The following is a 21,333-nucleotide window of genomic DNA, read 5'->3' on the forward strand; positions in this document are numbered from 1 at the left end:
TAGAAGGAGGTCATTAATATAAAGAGGAAAGAGTGGGAGAAAAAACTGAACCCTGGGGAACACCAGCAGCATTAGTGGAGAAGTTAGAAGGCAGAGAGCCGTCCACCATCACCTGCAGTGAGCGGACAGGGAGAAAACTGGATACCTACTCAATTGCAAAAAACAGTTGGGCAAACCATAAGATAAGATGGAAGCTTGTTTAGAAGACCTTTATGCCAAACACGATCAAAAACCTTTGAATTGTCAAGAGCAACTGCTTGAGTTTTGCCGAACTTTTCCTTTGAATTTGTCCATAGCTGATTAGCATAAACCAGTATAGTAGATCAACACTAGCGGTATACATACTGGCAGTCATTGATCGAATGGAAGGTTTCTAGATAGCTCAGAAGTTGGCAGTTAATGGATTTCTCCATTACTTTAGAAAGAGTATAAGTAAGTACAACTTTTTAGGAACTAGCTGGATATGTGCAAATTTCCAAGCAGGAAATTTGCACATATAATCATCTTTTATCTAAACCAAACCAAGGTTTAGATAAAAGATGATTATATTTGTGAAATGAATGAGGAAATGTTTTAGAGGTTTAGATCTTTTCGTAAACAGGTTTGATATGATAGTTTGGTTATTCATGATGTAAGAAAAGGTGGGGAGAACATGTTGTGTGAATAATGAAATTTTTGGATATGGCGTACACACAGCAAGAATATAAGCTTCTTGACATAACATGTCCTCAATAATGCCCCCCCCCTACATACACACTACTTGATCTCCCTCCGGTCACTATCTGGCAGAGTAGAAGCAGCAAGATTATACAGTAGCTGATCCAAATGCCTCTTAGAGAATTTCCAATAGGTTTATTCTGGTGGACTATCTAGCAGCCGGCATGCAAACACTATTTCAGATGTACCCTTGAAATGTAAAGAAGATTGGATCTTGCCATGATAGTCTCAAAAGACATCAATTACTGCATGAATGAAGAGATGAGGGATTACTGGAGCATTGCTCTGGAGACTAAACATGGGTTTCACCACTTCAATCCTCCAATAATCAAAGTGATGGTATTTTACCAGTTCATAAGTCATCCACCACCTAGTATTGCCTAATAACAAAGAGGGGCGGCATTCCTCCTTGTAGTGTGGGCACCACACCTCAAACCCCTGCTTATGTTGGTTCACACTTGGGTTGCCACCTCCAGTATACAAAGTCCCATACTTTAGGACTTGCAGGCAGGGGTTATACCCAGGGTTACCACAGTCATTCTACTTGACTCAAGTGTCACCTGAATATCAGCTCCATCAGCATTTTAGACTCTGGGTAGCAGGTCCACCTTTGTCACACCTGGAGAGTCTGTGATGGCCTCAAGGTTTCTTATTGTTCTGGCATTTTCTGATCTTTCCTTGTTTGTGTCCTCATAGCTAAGCCATTTCGCTTTAAATCTATAATGCCAACTTGTTGCACCTCAAAAATATAGTTTTTGTTGACACAGCTATACCACAGTTCCTCTGCTCTGTTACACAGCTATTCAGTTCTTTCTGAAGTCCTACCTGTTTTGCTGTTGGTTAACAAAGGTTATGCTTGTTTTTGATATAACTGATGACTTGTATGACTTTTGCATAACTAATGACTTGTAATTTGTAGCCAGTTGTCAGTAGAGAGAAAGATGATTATTCCATTATGTAAAGCAGTGGTTAGGACATATCTTGAATATTGTAATACAGGCTTGAAGGTCAAATTTTATGAAAGATATCATGCTTTTGAAAAGAATACAAAGAACAACAGCTTGAAGACTGGTTAACACTATGATTACAGGACTGGACCCATGAGGTTCCTCTCGAAAATAATGTTCACACATTAACTGTTAGCTGAAGATAAAAATCTTATTTTTTTTCATGCTTCCATAAATATGTATAAATTTTTACTTTCAATGGTTTTTTAAATGATTTTTATGGTTTACACAAGTAAATGTATAATTACCGGAGCATTGCTCTAGAGACTAAACATGGGTCACATGTTACTGTTTTTAACTCGTAGTATAGAACCTCCGACTGTTGCTGACTTAAACTTAGAATTGTGTTTGTTCATAGTCACAGTTTATTTACTTACTTTTTGGCTGTCTGTAGTTATTCATAGAACTCTTCCATGTGTTTAGTTAATATCTGCTGTCACATAAAAGTTATTTTTGAGATTTGTTATTTTTGCATAATAAACACTGAAACACAGAAGGTGATATTCACTCAGAATAGAGTTAGCAACATGCATGATATTCAAATTTTGTGTTTCACATTGTGCCAAATTTGAAATAAATTTTTTGAGAAAATTTGAAAATGGAATGAATAATAGTATCTAATATGTTATTTTATTATTTAATTATTAGTAGTATATTATTTATTATTTATTTTATTATATTTATTTTAATATTTATTTTCACTAAAAAGGCCTCTGTGGTCAGGAAATCTATCCATAATTGATGCCGTTAACTCTGACTAATTATAACTTTATAAACATAAATAAATAAAATAAAATAAAATTACAAATAAAATATGTAAAATTCATTGTAAAATGTAGTATAATTTAAATACCATAAATCATATGAATTCATATCAAACACATAAAAACGTTTGAAATACTATACATTAAAAGTTTTAAACCTGTACTACTATAAAACTTTAAAATATTAATTTGATACCTTTTTTTTTTTTTTTTAATTTTCAGCAGAATTAACTTTTTTTAAAAAATAAAAGGTGCAGAAAACATGTAATTTTTTATACATTTAATATTTTTATTAAAACCTAAAAAATTGCATGATAATTGTTACGTTTCATCAATAAAAGGTGAAATATTAGTAAACTCTAAAGCAGAATTCAAAAAAAATTTCGAGCTTCTTTGTACTTAGTCAGATGACATACACAAGAGGGTAATGAGAATTTTTTTGAAAGGAGATAATTGTAAAATATATGTCTAAAATTTTCCTTTAGTCAAAGAATGATTGACTGTTGGAATAAACACTTCCAGCTATACTTATGGAACTCAGTGTTTGGGAATTTCCACAGGGACGATGCCTCTTGAAAAGGGGGTCACTTGCTTTGTGTTTAGGTTTTTCCTTCTTTGGTTGATGTTTGCATTTGCCCATTGGGTTAAGTGGAATAGAGTTTCCTAATTTGTTTCTGGCAGCAGTTGCACCATGCTTTAAGCAGGAGATCATGCTGATGTTCTTCTCTGGGTGAGTGAAGGCTTCTGCATATTTCCGAAATTTTTTAATTTTTGTTCCTATGCAGCTAGCAATTGCCACCTCATTAGCATTACTGATTGTAATTTACAGATATCTCCTCAGTGTGGTATAACACTGTTCTAATTTCACAAAAATCATTATTTGATCATGCCATATTCTATTTTCAACTTTTAATGAAACATGTCTTTTACAAATTTACAAGAAACTTCCATTTATGCTATGTTTTTCACATATGCATTTCTGTTATATTTTCACAATACACGCTTACCAATACTGCAGTCATGATCAAAATACCGTGGTGGACAAAAAACTGCATCACTTGTGAATTTTGCAAATAATGTTTTACATTGCATTGTGGGTTGCAGAAATGTTTGAAATGCATTTGTTAGGTGGGATATATATATCTCTGTGAATGAAGTCCAATAAAAAGACTCACCTGATATACCTAATTGCCATAAATATCTTCTCAAAGGGTAAAATGCATAATTAATGGAAATATGAGAAATCATGCAAATGGCAATCATGACAACCAAACATACATTTTATTGCATTTACGTGTACAAACTGAAACAACAAGTTAACATAATAGTATTATGTACTGTAAATCAACAAAATAAATCCTCAATATTTTGTTGTTCCTCCTCGAGCTGCAATTACAGTCTTGCAACGATCTGGCATAGAGTTAATCAACTTCTGGATATACAGAGGCCCAATTTCATGGTACCACACCCTTACAATGCTCTCCTGCAGCTGAATCTTTGTTGGCTTCTGAGCAATTTTAGATGACATTAAGTACCAGCAATTGAAGGCAACTGAAGAAGAGTCTAAACTGACTTGGCAGGACTGTTCCTTACGGTAACTTTACTTTCATTGCTACTTTTCTCATTAGGCTGGCAGGGAGGTTCTATTTGTTCACAGTCCTGTACAAATGAAAATAAGCTTCACCTGAAAACTAAGTATCATGTACCACTGCATTTCTCTTATCATTTTTGGAAAGTTTCTGCAACTCTTTAGTCTTGTATGGGAACATTTTCAAATTTTCTTGAGACATTCAATAAACAGAATGCCAAGATATTTCAAGTTTATGTATAGCTTTCTTGTTAACTATCTTGCATTGCAACTCAAAAGACCTTGACATTTTCTGGAGAATAGGCACTGGCTGTGCATGGTAATTTTTATTCCTTCCCCAGCCTTGCTGTTCAAACTGCTATTATAAATGAAATATTGTACTTGCAGGTGCCCATTAAGTTTAAAAAAAAAGCCAGAAATCTCTGCACAACAGTTGCACCCTTTGTTTCAGTGGGAAAAAAAAAAAAAAAAAACAGCTTTAGCCTTCTGAGTTGATTGTGAGGTGTGGTGATTTCTCTGTCATTTTGCTTACTGATAAATGTAAGGTTTTGCACTTGAGCTACAGAAATCTAGGAGATTACAAGCTAGAGAGAGAGAGCATGTGGGATTCACAAACATGTAAAATGCTGTGACTTATTGCTGCTATTGCTCTCTAGCAAATTTTTCAGGAAACACTACAGACTACTGCCAATGTTAACAGAAATTCAATGAAAATTCAGTTTTAACTGATGGTACAAATGCATCAACAATTTGTGTGCCTTCCTGTATAACTGAATAAAAGGAAGAACATAGCTTTCTGTACACTCCTAGGTTTTTTTTTTTAAATTTTCTTTAAAGTACTATCATTTAGGAACTTCACAGTAAGGAAGATGATTCTATGTTTCATCTCATGTAATTAATCTTAGTAAGCCCTGGTGTGTTTCTTTGCTTTTAATCCTTTCCCAAAAACAGATGGTCTTCTCACACAAAAAAATATTCTTAATGTTTTGCATGTGGATCATTTTTATTTTGGGTTTTTTAACAAAAATAAATACAATAATTTTCCATATTTTTTTATTTTATGCATTTTATATTATTTCTGAGAAGACTGATATATACATATATAACTTGTTTTGCAGGTTAAAAATAATTTCCAAACTTCTTTCTTCAAAATATTTACATAGAGAAATAAGGTAAGTTGCATGGAAAGAATATGAGAAAAAAAGTCAAAAATGTAGTGAATAGACTTATGGCATTTACCTTTTTTGTTTTAAAGAAATTTTATTTTATAAAATATATAATATACACTGATGAGCCAAAGCATTTATGACCACCTACCTAATATGATGTTGGTCCTCCACGTGCAGCCAAAACAGCTTGTACCTGGTAGGCATGGAGGCTACAAGATTTCTAAATGTGTCTTATGGTATCTGGTACCAACACGTGAGCAGCAGATCCTTTAACTCCTGTAAGGTCTGTGGTTTCAACACCGCAGATAGGAGCCATGCTGTTCCAACACAAACCACAGATGCTCGATGGGATTGATGCCTGGAGAATTTGGAGGCAAGGGCAATACCTGGAAGTCTTCCTCATGTTCCGTGAACCAGTCTTGAACAATTCGGGCAGTGTGGCATGATGCTGAAAGACGGCACTGCCACAGGGGAAGACGTTGCCATGAAAGGGTGTACTTGGTCAGCAATGATGTTTAGGTAGGTGGTAGATGTCAGACTGCCCAGCACATGGGTGACTGAACCCAGGGTATCCCAGCAGAACATTGCCCAAAGCATGACACCATCGCCACTGGCTTGTTTTTGTCCCACAATGCATCCAGGCACCATCACTTCCCCAGGTAAACGACGCACACATACCCGGCCGTCCACGTGGTACAACAGGAAACGTGAATCATTGGACCAGACAACCTTCTTCCAGTCACTCAGGCTCCAGTTTCAACGCTCGCTTGCCCATTGTAGGCACTGTCGCCAGTGAACCGTGGTTGGCATGGGCACTCAGAGCGGCCTGTGGCTACACAGCCCCATTTTAAGCAGAGTTCAATGTACTGTGTGTTGTGACACATTACTCATGTCACCAGCATTTCAGTTATCGCCGAGTTGTACCACATTTGCCCTTCTGTTGCCATGTACCATCCGGGAGAGCCTTCGCTCACCTTGAACGAAGTCCTTGTCCTTGAACCAAGTCCTTGAACATCAATGAGCCATGGTTGTCGAACACCTCGCTGGCAGTTCATAGGTTCCCCCTCCTTGGATCACTTTCGGTAGGTACTAACCACGGCTGACCATGGGCATCCCACCAGCCATGCCGTTTTAAATATGCTCTGACCCAGAGCATATCTGAAACCAGACCATATTTCAAAAAGTGTATACTTTTTGAAATATGGTGCTAATTTGAAATTAGAATTAAGCAATGCTAACCTGACAACAGCTTACTGATGTGTCACCCTCCATGTTGTTATGTTGTTTTTCTGCTTATTTCTTAATTGGAAAATCCTTAATTCAAATCCTGTCAATTACTATAAGAATTTCTTAAAGGCATTTTCGCTCCATGAAATGTAGTTAGCCAATCGGGCAGAGGTGAAGGGATTTTTCTTGTGAACACAGACAGGTCAGCACACGTAGACCTGGATTTACCTCTCTGGTTTAGCTCCTGTATCACTTGTTGTTGGTGAAATAATAAATATACCTTTCTGTCTAGATAAAATAGTGAAAAGAGAAGATCACTGGTTAGAGTTTTTTTAATGTTGGTTATCAGGTCGATTGCTACTTATGAACCAAGTCCATTGAATGAGTTGGTGCAAAGAACTTGTAATGTGGCTGGAATGGTGAGCTTTAATGTGGAGGGATATGTTACAGTTCCTGTTGTCCAATTGGATGGATCTGTGTGGATTTCACATCATCCAAACACCCACCTTAATTTAGTATGCCTCGAGTTGAAAAAATAAATATAGATATGCATCTGCTGATATAACTGAAACCACCAGATGCATTTTCTTCTCACAAATATCTCAGTATAATACTTCCAGCTCTCAAGTTTTAGTGAGTCAGCCCTTATCTCTTCCAAGAGAATATGCTTTTTGCCATATTGTAAATATGGCAAAACATCAACCATAGGTGGTTTATGGAAGAAGCACTGAAACTCTTCCATAAACCATCTTTGATCAATGCTTTGCCATGAGCACCCCCACCCCACTTCCAAGTTTGGAATTAAGTTCAATTGCTGGGCTGTCTGAGCTTATGGCATTTTCAAACCACAATTTTAAAATTAAAAAACTTAGCAGCCAAAAGTAAAATTTGATGAGTAGCTCATAAAGTTAAATTTTACTCTTTTCATTTTCATTGTGAGAGGGAATTTTTGGTGGGAGCCTTGTTTGAGTTGGGAATTATTGTTTCTAAAGGTAGAATGATAGGTATTTCTCACACCTTTTGGAATTATTTATGATGTTCTGAGTTACTGCTTTTGATTTTTACATTTTTAATGTTCAGTACTGTTGCTTGCAAAAAAAGATTTCTGTTAGTAATAATATTATAATCTGTGACATTATAAGTAGCATTATAAGTTTTATCATTTTTATTGTCCATTTAGTGAAAATGGTGAAGACAACGAAAATGCTAAGTATGACAATTATACTCACTAGGATAGTAAGTATGATTGCCATACATATGCTTGACAAAACTTGCAGAAAATCTGTGAACACAGACATGTCAACAGGGCCATACTTATAAACAGGCACATGAAGTGATAGCCTCTGGCCTCACCACAGAGGAGGGCCTCTCATGGCCTCTGTAATCTCAAATTTTTAAAGCGATCTTTATATTGCAACGTTTGTGTTTAAACAAATCGATAAAAATTATTTTTTTTTATTTTTTTTTTTCCTGATTATATTTATATATGCAAGTTTTTTTTCTTTTTGGACCCTGGACCTCTGGTATCTTTAAATGGGGCCCCGTAAGAGCTTAGCACCTTGGCCCCTGAGAAGTGTAAGTACGGTCCTGCATATCAGATATGAAAGATAAGAATATCGTGTCATGTGAATCTATGCATTATGATGTAGCTATTGTGCAGAAATTTTTTAAAAAGAAAAACAATAAACAGCAAGAGTGCATGGGGTTGTAGCATGTGAGCAGAGCTGTGTTCCACATAGTAATTTTAATAGTTTTTACATAGCAATTTTCTCTGGCATTAATGGAAAACATTTTTTTTTTTCTTTTTTAATTATAATAAAGATTGGGAGCTGGTTTTTTTTTTTTTTTTTTCATGTGTTTTATTTTTGCACATCATTCATCATTTGCTTTCTGTGCATATTCTTTGCACGGCACCAATGTTTATTTCCTATCATAGAATGTTAGATATTAGGGTTTATCAGTGCTTGTGTGAGAATATTGGAGACAAGAGCATCTTTTTTTTTTTTTTTTTTTTTTTTTTTGATTTGCATTATTTAAGTGTGTTTTTCAGTAGACCAGAGTAAATATTGCCTGTGTTGATATACTCTCTGGCTGAATGATATCATTTAGTAATGTTTCTGTTTTCTTGTGTATCGGTTTCCCTCTGAGGTTTTGCTCATGTACATGAATATACAGGTTAGCTCAGAGGTGAACATATGAGTGATGATTACTATTATGGTAGCTACTGTGATCTTTTTGTGATAACTGGTAGCTACTGTGATCTTTTTTTCTGTTTATTTTGGTATTGTAGGCATTTTGGCAGTCTAAGTGCCTGAATTGAATTTACATTAATATTCTATTCTGTATGTCTTATATGCTGTTTCAGTTTATATTTGAAGAGATTCAAATTGTTAGTGAATCCAAGCATTGAACGTCATTTTTGCCAGACATCACTGCATGACAACGTAGCCGGTCTTCTACAGTAGTGTTTGCATAGGCAGATTTTGGAGTCCAGCCTAGTCTAGAACCTTAGTATCAGATCTATGTTACTAATGTTCTAGACTGGACATTAGTAACACAGATCTGATACTAATACTTAAATGTTATGATTTCATCATCCTTTCAGGATTTAGGCCAGGTGGCTTGTTCCAGTCTCAGTCCATCTTTTCTTTGGACGTCCTGGATCTCTTCTTCCAACTGGCCGATATTTCGTATTCTTCTTGTTGATGATCCAGTTTCTTTTTTCTTGAGACTTTTGAGTAGTTATTATTTCAGCCGGGTTGGTTACCAGCCATCCACAGCCTAGACTGATGATGGGGATGCCATCTTAAGACCTTCGGTCCTGCCTTGGACACACTTTGTCTGACCTCTCTGCATTGACCTGTCTGGCTAGGGAGGCCCTGCCAGTAGCTTAGTTACTGCCAGCATATCTAGTAGCTTCATTGAGGTACTCAATCCCATCAACCATGAAAAGATGGTGTCATTGGAAGGGATGATTTCATCATTTTGCATTATACCTGTACCTTTTTGTGATGAACTGATTAAAATTTAATTGTATACAAGATAAGTCAAATAATTTTGCAAGTTTCTTTCACCAAGCTGGCTAGCTTGGTGAAAGAAATTGTGAACTTGATGCTTGATATTGTGAACTATAGATGCTAATGATTGCAGTTCCACCATGAGATTATGTAAATGTTTACGTGTAATGGATGAAAATAGCATTTAGAATGGTTTAAAAAGTATTTAAAGGCTAAATTACAATAGCCGATAGTTGTGAATGATAATACCAAAATCTATATATATAGGGTGATTCGGGAGGAATAATAAATGTTTTGGGAGGTTATAGTATCGATTATTTTGAGTTAAAAAGTTCACATATACACGTGTCCAATTCTCAATGGATACGGAGATAGAGCTGTTTGAAACTGGTGCGCACAAAGCCATTATGAGAGATATTTAAAGAATGATAAATGACTTATTGTTTTTATTTATTGACTTTTTGAATGATACAAAACACAAATAATTGACAATTTTTTTACAGTTCACAATAAATGATCGAAAATCCCACCACCAACCTCAATGCACTTTGTAACTCTTGCGATAATATGACATGTTGTTCTTCTGAGGTCATCTTGGTGTTCCTTTATGAGGGTGGCAGTAGTATCCAAAATGCGAGCGAGCAATTCGTCTCTTGTATTCACCTTTTCTTTGTATACTGTGCTTTTCATCCATCCCCACAAACAAAAATCTAATGCAGTGAAGTTCGGAGACCTTGGTGGCCAATGAATGGGACCACTGCAGCCGATCCATCTTTCAGGGAAAGTTCAATTTTGATATTGTATCACCAGATGGGTATAATACGCAGGAGCTCCATCATACTGAAAGTACATACCAATCCCTGTAGCCAAGGGGGACATCCTCCAATAGTAGTGGAAGTTCGTTTTGCAGAAACTCTAGATAAATGGGCCCTGTAAGACACTTTTGTAACACAACAGGCCCAATCAACTGATTGTCGATGATACCACACCACACATTTACAGAGAAGCGGTGTTGAAAATTTGTTTCTACAATTCCATGTGGATTTTTGTCTGACCACCTATGAGAGTTACAGTGTTGCTGATACTGTCATGGTGAAAGTAGCTTCATCGCTGAACAGTATTAATGGAATTAATCGGCGATTAGCATTTACCCACTGACAAAATTCCAATCACTGTAATCTCCTGGTTGAAGGTGTTGCACCCACTGTATGTGAAATGGATACAAATTGTGCTCATGTAATGTTCGCCATACTCTTGTCTGTGTAATACCGATACAGATAGAAATTCTTCATGTGCTAATAGTAGGACTACATTCTACCAACTGAAGAATGTGTTCTATTTCATCTACATTTTGTTCATTTGCACATTCAGAAGAAATATGAGTGCTGGGAACTGTACCAGTCTTATGCAGTTTGGCGTAGACACTAGTAAATGCTCTTGAATCCAGTATTTTGTGGTTAGGAAACTGTCGACAGTATTCTCTACAAGCAGCAGTAGCACTTCCACCATAAAAACTATAGACAGACATCATATTGACATATTCAGCATGTGTGAAGATATGCAGCATTCTTAACAACACTTCTAACACCAAACAGCATCAGGTTATAACTGCTTCTTGGTCACATCTGATTCTGAGAGCTATGTGCACCAGTTTCAAACAGCTGTATCTCCATATCCATTGAGAATTGGACACATTTATATGAACTTTTTTACTCGGAATAATTGATACTATTAACCTCCCAAAATATTTACTGTTCCTCCTGAATCACCCTGTATATATGGGGTGTTTTTTTGCTTTTTTTGTAAAGTTGAGATTGTGCTTTGTTTCCTAAAATATCTAAGAGTATTTTAAGAAAACAAAATGCCTAATTTGTTTTTCTTTCTCAATCCTCAAAAGTAGAGTAATAAATTAATAATGCTTCTGTTGTTAAATATGTTTAAAGGAACTGCCACATGCATTAAGAAATTATCAGTATTCAGAGTTTACTGATCACATTTGAATGATTTTCAGTCATGCAATAATATGAACAAAAGTTATGATAATGGAAAGTCATTTATATTAAAGTTCTCTTTCACTGCAAAGAATTAAAAGGAAAGAAAGAGAATATGTATTGGAAAGAATTAATGTTCAAGTCAAGTTTCCTTATCTGTATAATGAGATACGTGTAATTTTTTGCACAAATATTCAGTACATTGAAGTTTCCTTAAATTTATCTTTCTCATTGATTTATTGCACATTTTACAGAGCAAAACACTTTATTTACACATGAAAGAGTTTGTTGATTTATAAAATGTTTTCTAGAAAGGAGTTAGTTAGCCAGAACTGGTGTGATAAATAAAAAAGGGAAACCAGTTTCAAATGAATCTGAGAAAAAGAAAGGTTTATAACACTCAGCATACACTAAGTAGGTAACAAGAGGCCAATGTCTTTTATAAGACAGCATCTTTCTTCTGCTTGTGCTATAAAATAAGAATAAAAATCCTACCATAGTTAAACTGTATTATTTACAGACAGGCATTTCTTAGCTTGTTTTTGAAAATTTAATTGCACCTTTTTGACATCTCTCATCTTATGAAGTAAGCTATCGCCTGTCTTTTTTCTGCCTATGTTATAATAAGGATGTAAATCCTACCACAGATGAACATTATGTTGGTATATACAAGTGATCAAACAGCTTATAAATTGGGAACAAAAGCAAGCAGGTTACAGTGTCATTAGAGTGGTCAGTGTTACACACCATTATTAGCTCCAAAAGAAGAAATAAAAATATTAGTGAATTTGTTTGACAGAAAGGTTTTTAAGATGCCCAAACTACATGTTCTGAACAGGTACCTGATAAATATCACATAATCTGGCTCTATGTGACTGGATGGTTCATTGAGCAAATGGCTAAGTGGGCCATGTTGGACAAGATCTTAGGACAGTTTGTTAGTGTAGGCACTAATGGATAGCAAAACACACCACACCACAGTGATTATCAGTTTATAAGCACCCAGACAAACATGGATGTTTCCAAACCCACTTACTACTGGGGCGCCTCTGTAGCCAGGTGGGCAGGAGCAGCAGTGCGTAGCACACGCTTCTTGATTAGACCGGGGTTTGAGCCCGTGACCACCAAATACGGAGGATGTGGAAAGGTCAGGGAATGACCACCGCATATCCCTGGAGCAATATGCCCTTAGTTGCTAATGCTCCTAAAAACCAAATAACAAACAAACAAACTTACTACTGGCAAGTAGACAACAGATTTGTCTCTCTGAGAAGGATTAAAAATGATCTTAATTCATCTTTAGTACATCTAATATTAAGAAGCATCATTACTATATGGCTGGCAGAGTTGGAATTCCATTATATTGTGCATGAACTCTTCCTTGCCGCATGCGATCATGTACATTGATTTCAGTGACACAAAGTTAGAGCCAACTGAAATGAAGAATGGTATTGGTTGCCAAGTTCCTCTTTGGAGAGCAGTGACAGAATTGTCTGTGTATGATGGCATTCAGATGAAAAAGGTGTTCCTGCACCACCTCAGTGTATTTGAGCTGTATGAACTCAGCAGCCTTGGGAGAGTGGAAATCATGGGAAAACATTCCATTTTCATCCTTGTAAATGTTTTGTTACTCCAGCTAAAGTGCGTTCACTGATGCTGTCACAGCCTTAGTTCTTAAATTGTATGTATGTGGATTTTTCCTGGTAACAGCATCAATAAGAAAACCCATAAAACATCATATAGATTCAGATTTGGAGAGAGAAAGAGAATTAAGACTATCCATACATGAAAATGCCCAAAATGAACATGCAGTACAGCATTTGCTGTACAAAGTTTAAAAAATATCCTTAAAATATTCCTATCCTTTTGAAAAAAATGTTTTGTCATTTGCATCTCCTCTTCAGGGAGACTCAGATATTGGCCAGCAGTCACTGTATTGTTGAGAAAAAAGTGGTTCAATGATACCAGAAGCTGAAACAGCACACCACAATTTATATTTCTAGGGGCTACTATATGTTGAGCACCCCTTATATCTGTGTTAACACTTTAATAAATTTCCCTAACCTAATATGTAACAGTTTCATGTCTTAAATTAGGGAAATTTGAAAAAAAGATGACCACAGTAAGGAAATGCATATACAGTGAATACCATTGCATTCTATGGTTACGTTTTTACAAAAACTTGATTTAAATTTTTATGTGATGTATAGTCTGGCTGACAGGAGCCATCAATCATGATTAGGAGCAACAATGAAATATCACAATATTTGATTGTCAGTGAGCCATTCAATATTATAATTATCCTTCTGATTAATGTGTATATATCAGGCTGAACATAAACAATTTAGAAGGAGATTTCCCTTAATGGCATACTTTCAAATTTTTTCTAATAGAGTAAAAAAATTTTGCTTTTTTTCTTATATTTATAACTTAATTTTGTGAAAGTTAAAAAAATTAATTCTTGTAGAGAAAGAGGAGGAGCTTATGGTGGAGGAGCAGCATTAGGTTCTGGAAGTGTATTTATGTTCTATTCATATAGGTAAGGTTTTTTTTTTTTTTTTTCCTTTTTTCCATCAATGTTTTTATCCTTGGTTACCAAAATGTTAAATGAATTGAAATATTAATTTAAAAATTAAGTTGTAAGGGTAGTTGAAGATGTGAAATCAGTTGAAGTTATCATGAATAAAAAACGAAAAGACACTAAACATAAGGACATTCTTGATGATATGCTAAATTATTATTTGTGGCTGAACTGTCATATAAAACAACTTTTATAAAGTTACAAGCATATTACAATTGGACTCCAGAGATCAATGATAAATATATAACACAGTGGTATCCATTTACATTGACCTCTTAAAAAAGACCTCTTAAAAACTAAAATTAACTCTTTCTGAGTTAATTTTAGTTTTTATTACCAATGATAAATAAAAAAGGAGTTAGATATTTGGAAGGAGTAATGTGTGTATGTAATTCTAATAGAAAAATTGAATTTTTCAGCTAAAAATGAGTCGATTTGAAATATCTACTGGAAAATATTATCTGAAAAAAGGTAAACAAAACTTGGAGGTGATTCCATTTCACTAATCTTTTTTCTGATACCACCTTGTATGATCTCTTTTAAGGTTAAATTTTTGGGACAAGCCGTGGCCCTGGAGCAGCATATATGATCATAAGTAATCATGTTTCCTGTTTGAATCTATATGCAAAAAGAAAAAATGTACAGCTCATTGTTAATCACTTTCTGTTATATTGACAGAAAACATTATGTTCTTTAAAACAATAAAGTTGTGATGCTATTTGCCCTAGAGTGGCTGCACCAGAGTTTAAAACAGCTTCTTTTTTTGCACTGTCGTTCATGGAAGCTTAGTCAGCATGACACATCGCTATCTGTTTAGAGGGGTGCAAATTCAATTCCTGTCAACAGCTGGAAGAATTTCTTCTAAATTCCTCTATAATTAAGGCAGTAGTTAACCAGTCTCAATGGGAGCGAAAGAGTAGGTATCCCCCATGAGTTATTCCAAGTTTTCGGCCACAAACACCCATACTTCTATGGACAAAACACACACACATATGAGCAATGAGCTCTGGTGCTGTTAGATGACAATAATAATAGTATTAGCCACATGTTGCAAGGAAGCCCATGGCTTATGCTGCACCAGCCAAAAAATAAATAAAAATAATAATAAGAAGAAAATTTTAAAAAAAATAAATAAATATTAAGGGAAAAGGAAATAGACAACCTATGCATTTCCCTCCTCCAGTAGGTAATTATCCAGCTGACCTTTGAATTTCCCAAAACTGTCAGCCTCTACCACCCATGTAGGTAACTTGTTCCAGTTGAAACATCACTCCCTGTAACTTTAATTTATGGGCCCTTGTTCTAGAATCATTTATAACTGTGAAATTTTCATCCTCATTCATTTTACTATTGCCTCTCAGAGCCTTAAACACCTCAATCAAGTCTACTCTAAGGTGTGTAGTCTTCACATATTCAAAGTCTTTCCTCATATGGACTCCCTTTTTCTGATCTCACCAGGTGAGTTACCCACCTTTGGACCCTTGCAAGAAGCACAGTCTTTCTTTAGGTGCAGTCTCCATACTTGAACACAGTATTCCAAGTGTGGTCTAATAATAGCCTTATATAATGGGATTATGATGTCCTTATCTCTACTAGCAATTGTTTGATAAATCATTGATAGACACCATGGGCCTTCCTTGCAGCTTGTCTACAATGCTTGGAGAACTTCGTGTCTGACTATCGTAACACCCAAGTCCCTTTTCTCCAATACTGTCTTTAGTTATTCAAATGAGAAAAATCCCGTTATATGTTAAAAGACATACAGGTAACCCTCGTATAACACAGTAGTTTGGTTCCTATGGAAACGGTATTATACGGGACTAAGAACCAGTACAAAAGGGGGGGGGGGATTATGTTCCAAAAGCTAACAAAAATACGGCATTTTTTGACGTGAATAGCGTCTATGCTGGGGGGTACCCTACGGCGCTCAGGCTGTCATGAAAGGTGAAACGTCTAACCGCTGTTATATCTCCAAAACTAATAGACAATAGTATAAATAATTTATATTTATTTTGTTGGGTATATAATGCCATTGATGAATATGCAAGAAAAAAATTTTTAATTTTAATATCATTTTTTTCGAAAAAACTAAAAAGTTCACATATCGGGTTTTTAGTTTTCGAGAGTTGAACAACTCATTAAAGTAACTACTTCGTTCAGTTACTTCGCATTTGTCGAGCAGTGTGGTTGTTTCATTTAGTTAAGTTGGGATGATGTCAAAAGTTACATCAACTAAACGTGTTCAAAAATCTCGACAAAATCACAAATCTAACATTGAAAAGTAAGCACCAAATTCGCCAGTGGAATGCAAGAGAGACAGAAAGTCACCTAGATTCACATTTCTGTCCAATTTCCCTTTCTTTCTTTCACAATATAACTTCGAACGCTGTTCTGTAGATTTTGGCATGCGTTGTATGTGTTGCATGCAGTGAGGCAACAAGTACAACGCATGTGCCCAAGAAAACTCAATTGTACGCAACAAGTTCAGTGATGCAATGAGTTGCATACAATTGAGCAACAAAATTGTTGCCCTTTGAGAGCTCTACAAGGATATATAACTAGATTTCAAATCAGGTTTTTAGTTTTCGGGGGTTGAACAACTCATTAAAGTAACTACTTCGTTCAGTTACTTCGCATTTGTCAAGCAGTGCTGTTGTGTTTCATTTAGTTAAGTTGTGACGATGCCGAAAGTTACATCAACTAAACGTGTTCAAAGATTTCAACAAAATCACAAATTTAACGTTGAAAAGCAAGCACCAAAGTCGGCGGCGGAACGAGAGCAAGATCAATTAGAGGCAGATGTCTGGCCATCAACATCGAAAAGAACAGTGCAAACATGCAACAATAAACGTTACCACAAACCTTTATTGTTGATTGTAAATGAAAATACCAAATAAAATAAAACTGGTTTTATTAAGCTTAAATTGTATTTTTTTCATTTCACATGACATTATTCACTAATCCACCTTCGGCTCCATGGAGCCAACATTGATTTTTTTTATATATATATAACTATTGGAAACTTAATTTTTATAGTAGTAATAACTTACCATTTTAACTTTATTTTTATAATAGTAACTTAAATAGTAATAACTGAACAAACGTCTTACCTTACAAACTGTGATACTTATATATCGGATATTGTATGTTCATTTAATTTTCTTCCTCTTCATTGCTGCTAAAGGACAGAAAATTAAAATGACTTATTCATTCAGCAAGACAGGAGGCTTAACAGATAAGCATCTTATTTTATTTTAATTTTATTGGTATAAAACTTACAAATTATAGATAATTGGATGTTTGTAATAACACATAAATTAATTAATTGTAACATTTATTTTTCTGTCCAGCCAAGTATGGTCAGATGATGGATTCCGGCAAGGTTCCTGAAATTTGACTTAATTGTAGTCAATATAAACTGATTACTTCAGGGCTTTAGTCAATAACGGGTGATGTGGTGCATTATAACCATAATTGTTTTTGCACCATAAAAATCCAAACCAACCAACCAATAAGGCTAAATAAACTAACTTTTAAAAAACCCACAACAGAACATACACATAATACACACTACCTACGTCACACACACACACACACACATCTGGCCCATTTGTAGTGATACTGTTCTTCACAGAGATATGAGGCGGAGTTGAACAGACGTTCTAGGTGCCGCCCATTACATATACACGTCCACATGGTATAACAGTGTCTGTTTGGAGAGAAAATTTTCATAAGTTTTATGAGTACAATTATACAATAATACAATTAAGTTTACCTGTATTTTCATTAACTGGCACTTTCTAAATTTATGGTTTTTCTGATTTTCAGTTAAATTCATTTCTGATTTGCCCTAAAAATGACATAGAAAGTTAAAAAATATTCTATATAAACTGATTACTTCAGGGCTGGATTATAATAAAAGTTATTAGAAAATATTTTGATTCATATTTGAAACAAAATTAACAAATTTTACATACTTACAATGGAGTGCACATTTGTGTCATATGTGATTTACTTTGAACTGAGGGGTGGGGATGTCTTACTCCTTATCATTACTTGTAGTTAAACTACCTATATGCTTGTGTTCTACTAGCCCAAAGGTAGTAGAAGAGTGGGTAGACATCATTTATGCATAAATTTTTTATTTATTTATTATTTATTTTTTTTTGTTTATAGTTTTTACATTTTTATTTTGCCTTTTTCTTTTCTTTATATAAGTTCATACTAATTCACCATAAAAACAAAAGAATGGTAAACTGTTTTAATTATTTATCAACTCACTCCTGTGGAAGTTGATAAATATAATGAATGAAATGTGCACATGCCTATAGTCATGAAGTGTTGAACTATGAGTATAATAATGAAAATGTTGCTACATGACTGTTGCAACATTTTTCCAGTGAATTAGTTTAGAATTATAATAAACAAAAAAAAAAAATAATAAATAGAAAATGAAACAAAGGGGGAAAAAATTGAAAATATGATACATGGACCTGTGACAAGGAAGTTTCTGTCTCAACCTACAATCACAGTGAATGCAGACTATTGACAATAGGTGAACTTCAAGCAGTGAAAAGGAGTAAGTCAAACCTTTTCTCTCAACTTTTGGCTCTTTCTGAATACAAGGTTGTACTGCTTTATCATTTTCTTCATTTAAGGGATACTTTAAAATACTCCTCACAAAGTTTAAAATAAATATCAGATGACACAGTTGTATGTCCTCTTTGTTTGCTGTTTCTCAGTTGTGTGTGATGTAAAAATTTTTCTTCCATACATTTTTATGTATTGTCTCATTATTTTAAATTAATCAAAAGAGAAAATATGCATAACTATATAATGTGTCTCTTATCTTAAAATGTTCTGAAAATGAATTTGTAAGTTGAATGTTGTGATTTTTTATGAGAATCAGAGGGGGGGGGAGAAAAATAGTTTTTTTGTTTATACTGCAGAATAGTGACATAGGATTAGAACAGTTTAAAAGACAGGTACAAGAATATTCTGTGGTCACATGGGTTCAAACACACAGTATGAGTAAGCCTGTGCTGGTACACTAAAAACAACTTTTTGTATGAGAATTCAGATTCATTTTGATAAGGAGCCCAAAATCTGTTTGAGATAAAAGTTGATATATATGGCACCAGAATATGTATCAATATGAGTTTTCCTTTAAGATATTGGCATAAACTAGAAATTTGGATTTTTTAATATATTTTTTTTTACAGTATTTTAACAAAATTTCCCTTAAATAACTGTTCAATTCATTTCTGATTTTCAGAGATCCAAATTTTCATCAAACACTTCAATGCTTCTCAGATGCAGTTGACTGGCTTTTGGGAGGACAGTTCAGTGAACAAGATATTACTGAAGCAAAGTTGGGTGTTTTTGGTGAAGTGAGTCATTTCCTATTAAAATTATTTGAAAAGTTTAAGAGAAAACTATTTTATGTATACATTTTAAATATATATTATTTACATGCTGTAAGAAAAATTTTGTGAAATTAAAATTTCGAAAATTTGTATATGTATTAACTAATATATTTAGAATCACGAATTAAGTCAAACGTAATAGTAAGGAATATTGATGAAAGAAACTGTTTATTATGTGAATATGCCTGACATTGTTAGTATACATGGATTTTCAATGTTTTCAAAATCATCCTTATGTAGAAAATCCAAAACAACCATGTACAGTAAAACCTGGTCAATTTGAAGTTCAAGGACCAAAATATCTGTTTCAATTTAAACAGGTTCAAAATATCCAATTAATTAATACTGACACTTTCAGTTGAAGAACTAATGAAATCAATTGAAGAAAAAAGAGGCCCAATAATAAATAGAAAAAATATAAACCACATAAAATATGCAGATGATATTATGATTTTAACAGACACCAAAGAACAACTAAAAGAAATATTAACAAACATCGATAAAGCAAACAACAATTATGGAATTAATATAAATAAAACCAGAAGTAATGCAAAAAAATTAACACATAAACATCGACAAATAGAACAAGTACAAAAATTTGATACCTGGGCTCTCTAATAACCGGAAACCTAAGTAATATTGACCAAATTAATCACAGACTGAACATCGGATGGACAAACATGAACAAACTCAAAAGCATGTGGAAGAGCAATAAAATCTCAAATAGTCTAAAAATTAAACTATATGAAACTGTCATCATATCCACAGCAACTTATGGATCAGAGAATTGGAGAATAAATAAGAAAGAAAGGCAAAAAATAATGTCATTTGAAATGAGATGTCTAAGGAAAATCAATAAAACAAATTGAACATAAAACAAATGAACAATTAAGGAGAGATCTAAATTTTTAATGCAGAATAATAGAGCAGATCTACAAAAAAACAACTTCAGTGGTTTGGACATGTGAACCGGATGAAACAACACAGGCTGCATAATGTAATACTGACAGGAAGAATTGGAGATAAGAGACCACCAGGAAGACCCAAAAGAGAATGGCTCCAATGCCTAACGGAAAACACAGGCTTTCAGAGTTATCAACAAATGATGCAAGAGATCAACAACAATGGAGGGGCGCCTCTGTAGCCAGGCGGGCAGGAGCAGCAGTGCATAGCACACACTTCTTGATTAGACCGGGATTAGACCATGACAACCAGATACAGAGGATGCAGAAAGGTCAGGGAATGACCACTGCATATCCCCGGAGCAATATGGCCTTAGTTGCTAATGCTCCTAAAAACCAAACAACAACAACAGTGGAGGACGATATCTAAATAGGAACTCAACCCATACCAAATGGAAGAGTAGAATGATAATGGAATGATGACACTTTCAGAAAATATCAAGTGTTTTAATTTAATCAAGAAAATGTTTTAGCCAGATACTCGTATTAACACTCTCCAGAGTTTTCATAATTAGCATTTAAATATTAATAGTTATCTCACACTGTCATGCAGTTCACTCAGAGCTTGTATACTATAGCTTTCTGTATTTTTTAATACCAGAGTAGAAACATAGTGCAACCAATAGAACGGCGCATGATAGCCTTAGATGCTGATGCGCCATTAAACTTCTAATAACCAACCAACCAACCAATAGAATTGTGCTACGTTTCTCCAAAATAGTGCTATTCACTCCAAATGCCATAAGAAGAGTTACTCTATAGTAGGTGTTTGGGTGTCTGGGAGGTTCGTTCAAAAAGAAAACAGTTAGGGAACTTCATTCTGGTTTTTCAATCAACTATAATTTAAAAGTATATTCTTTGATTTACAAGAAAATGGTTGTTTC

General features: G+C 34.6%; 1 protein-coding gene across 4 annotated transcripts in view; it reads left to right on the forward strand.

Annotated features, from left to right (window-relative positions):
- LOC150089770 (presequence protease, mitochondrial) overlaps positions 1–21,333 on the forward strand; it is a 284,476-nt gene that overhangs the window by 254,554 nt on the left and 8,589 nt on the right. For 2 of the 4 annotated variants that reach the window (XM_090389648.1, XM_090389649.1), the window contains exons 23-25: positions 5,195–5,248; positions 13,948–14,019; positions 19,337–19,451. In XM_090389648.1, the coding sequence (XP_090245774.1) occupies positions 5,195–5,248; positions 13,948–14,019; positions 19,337–19,451 (241 nt within the window). Of the gene's footprint in view, positions 1–5,194; positions 5,249–13,947; positions 14,020–17,245; positions 17,851–19,336; positions 19,452–21,333 lie in introns of those variants that run through there. The other 2 variants (XM_090389650.1, XM_090389651.1) reach the window with 2 other exon arrangements.

The sequence above is a fragment of the Mastigoproctus giganteus genome, chromosome 2 (assembly GCF_048544385.1).
Source record: "Mastigoproctus giganteus isolate SK-2022 chromosome 2, ASM4854438v1, whole genome shotgun sequence".
NCBI classification, from domain to species: Eukaryota; Metazoa; Arthropoda; class Arachnida; order Uropygi; family Thelyphonidae; genus Mastigoproctus; species Mastigoproctus giganteus.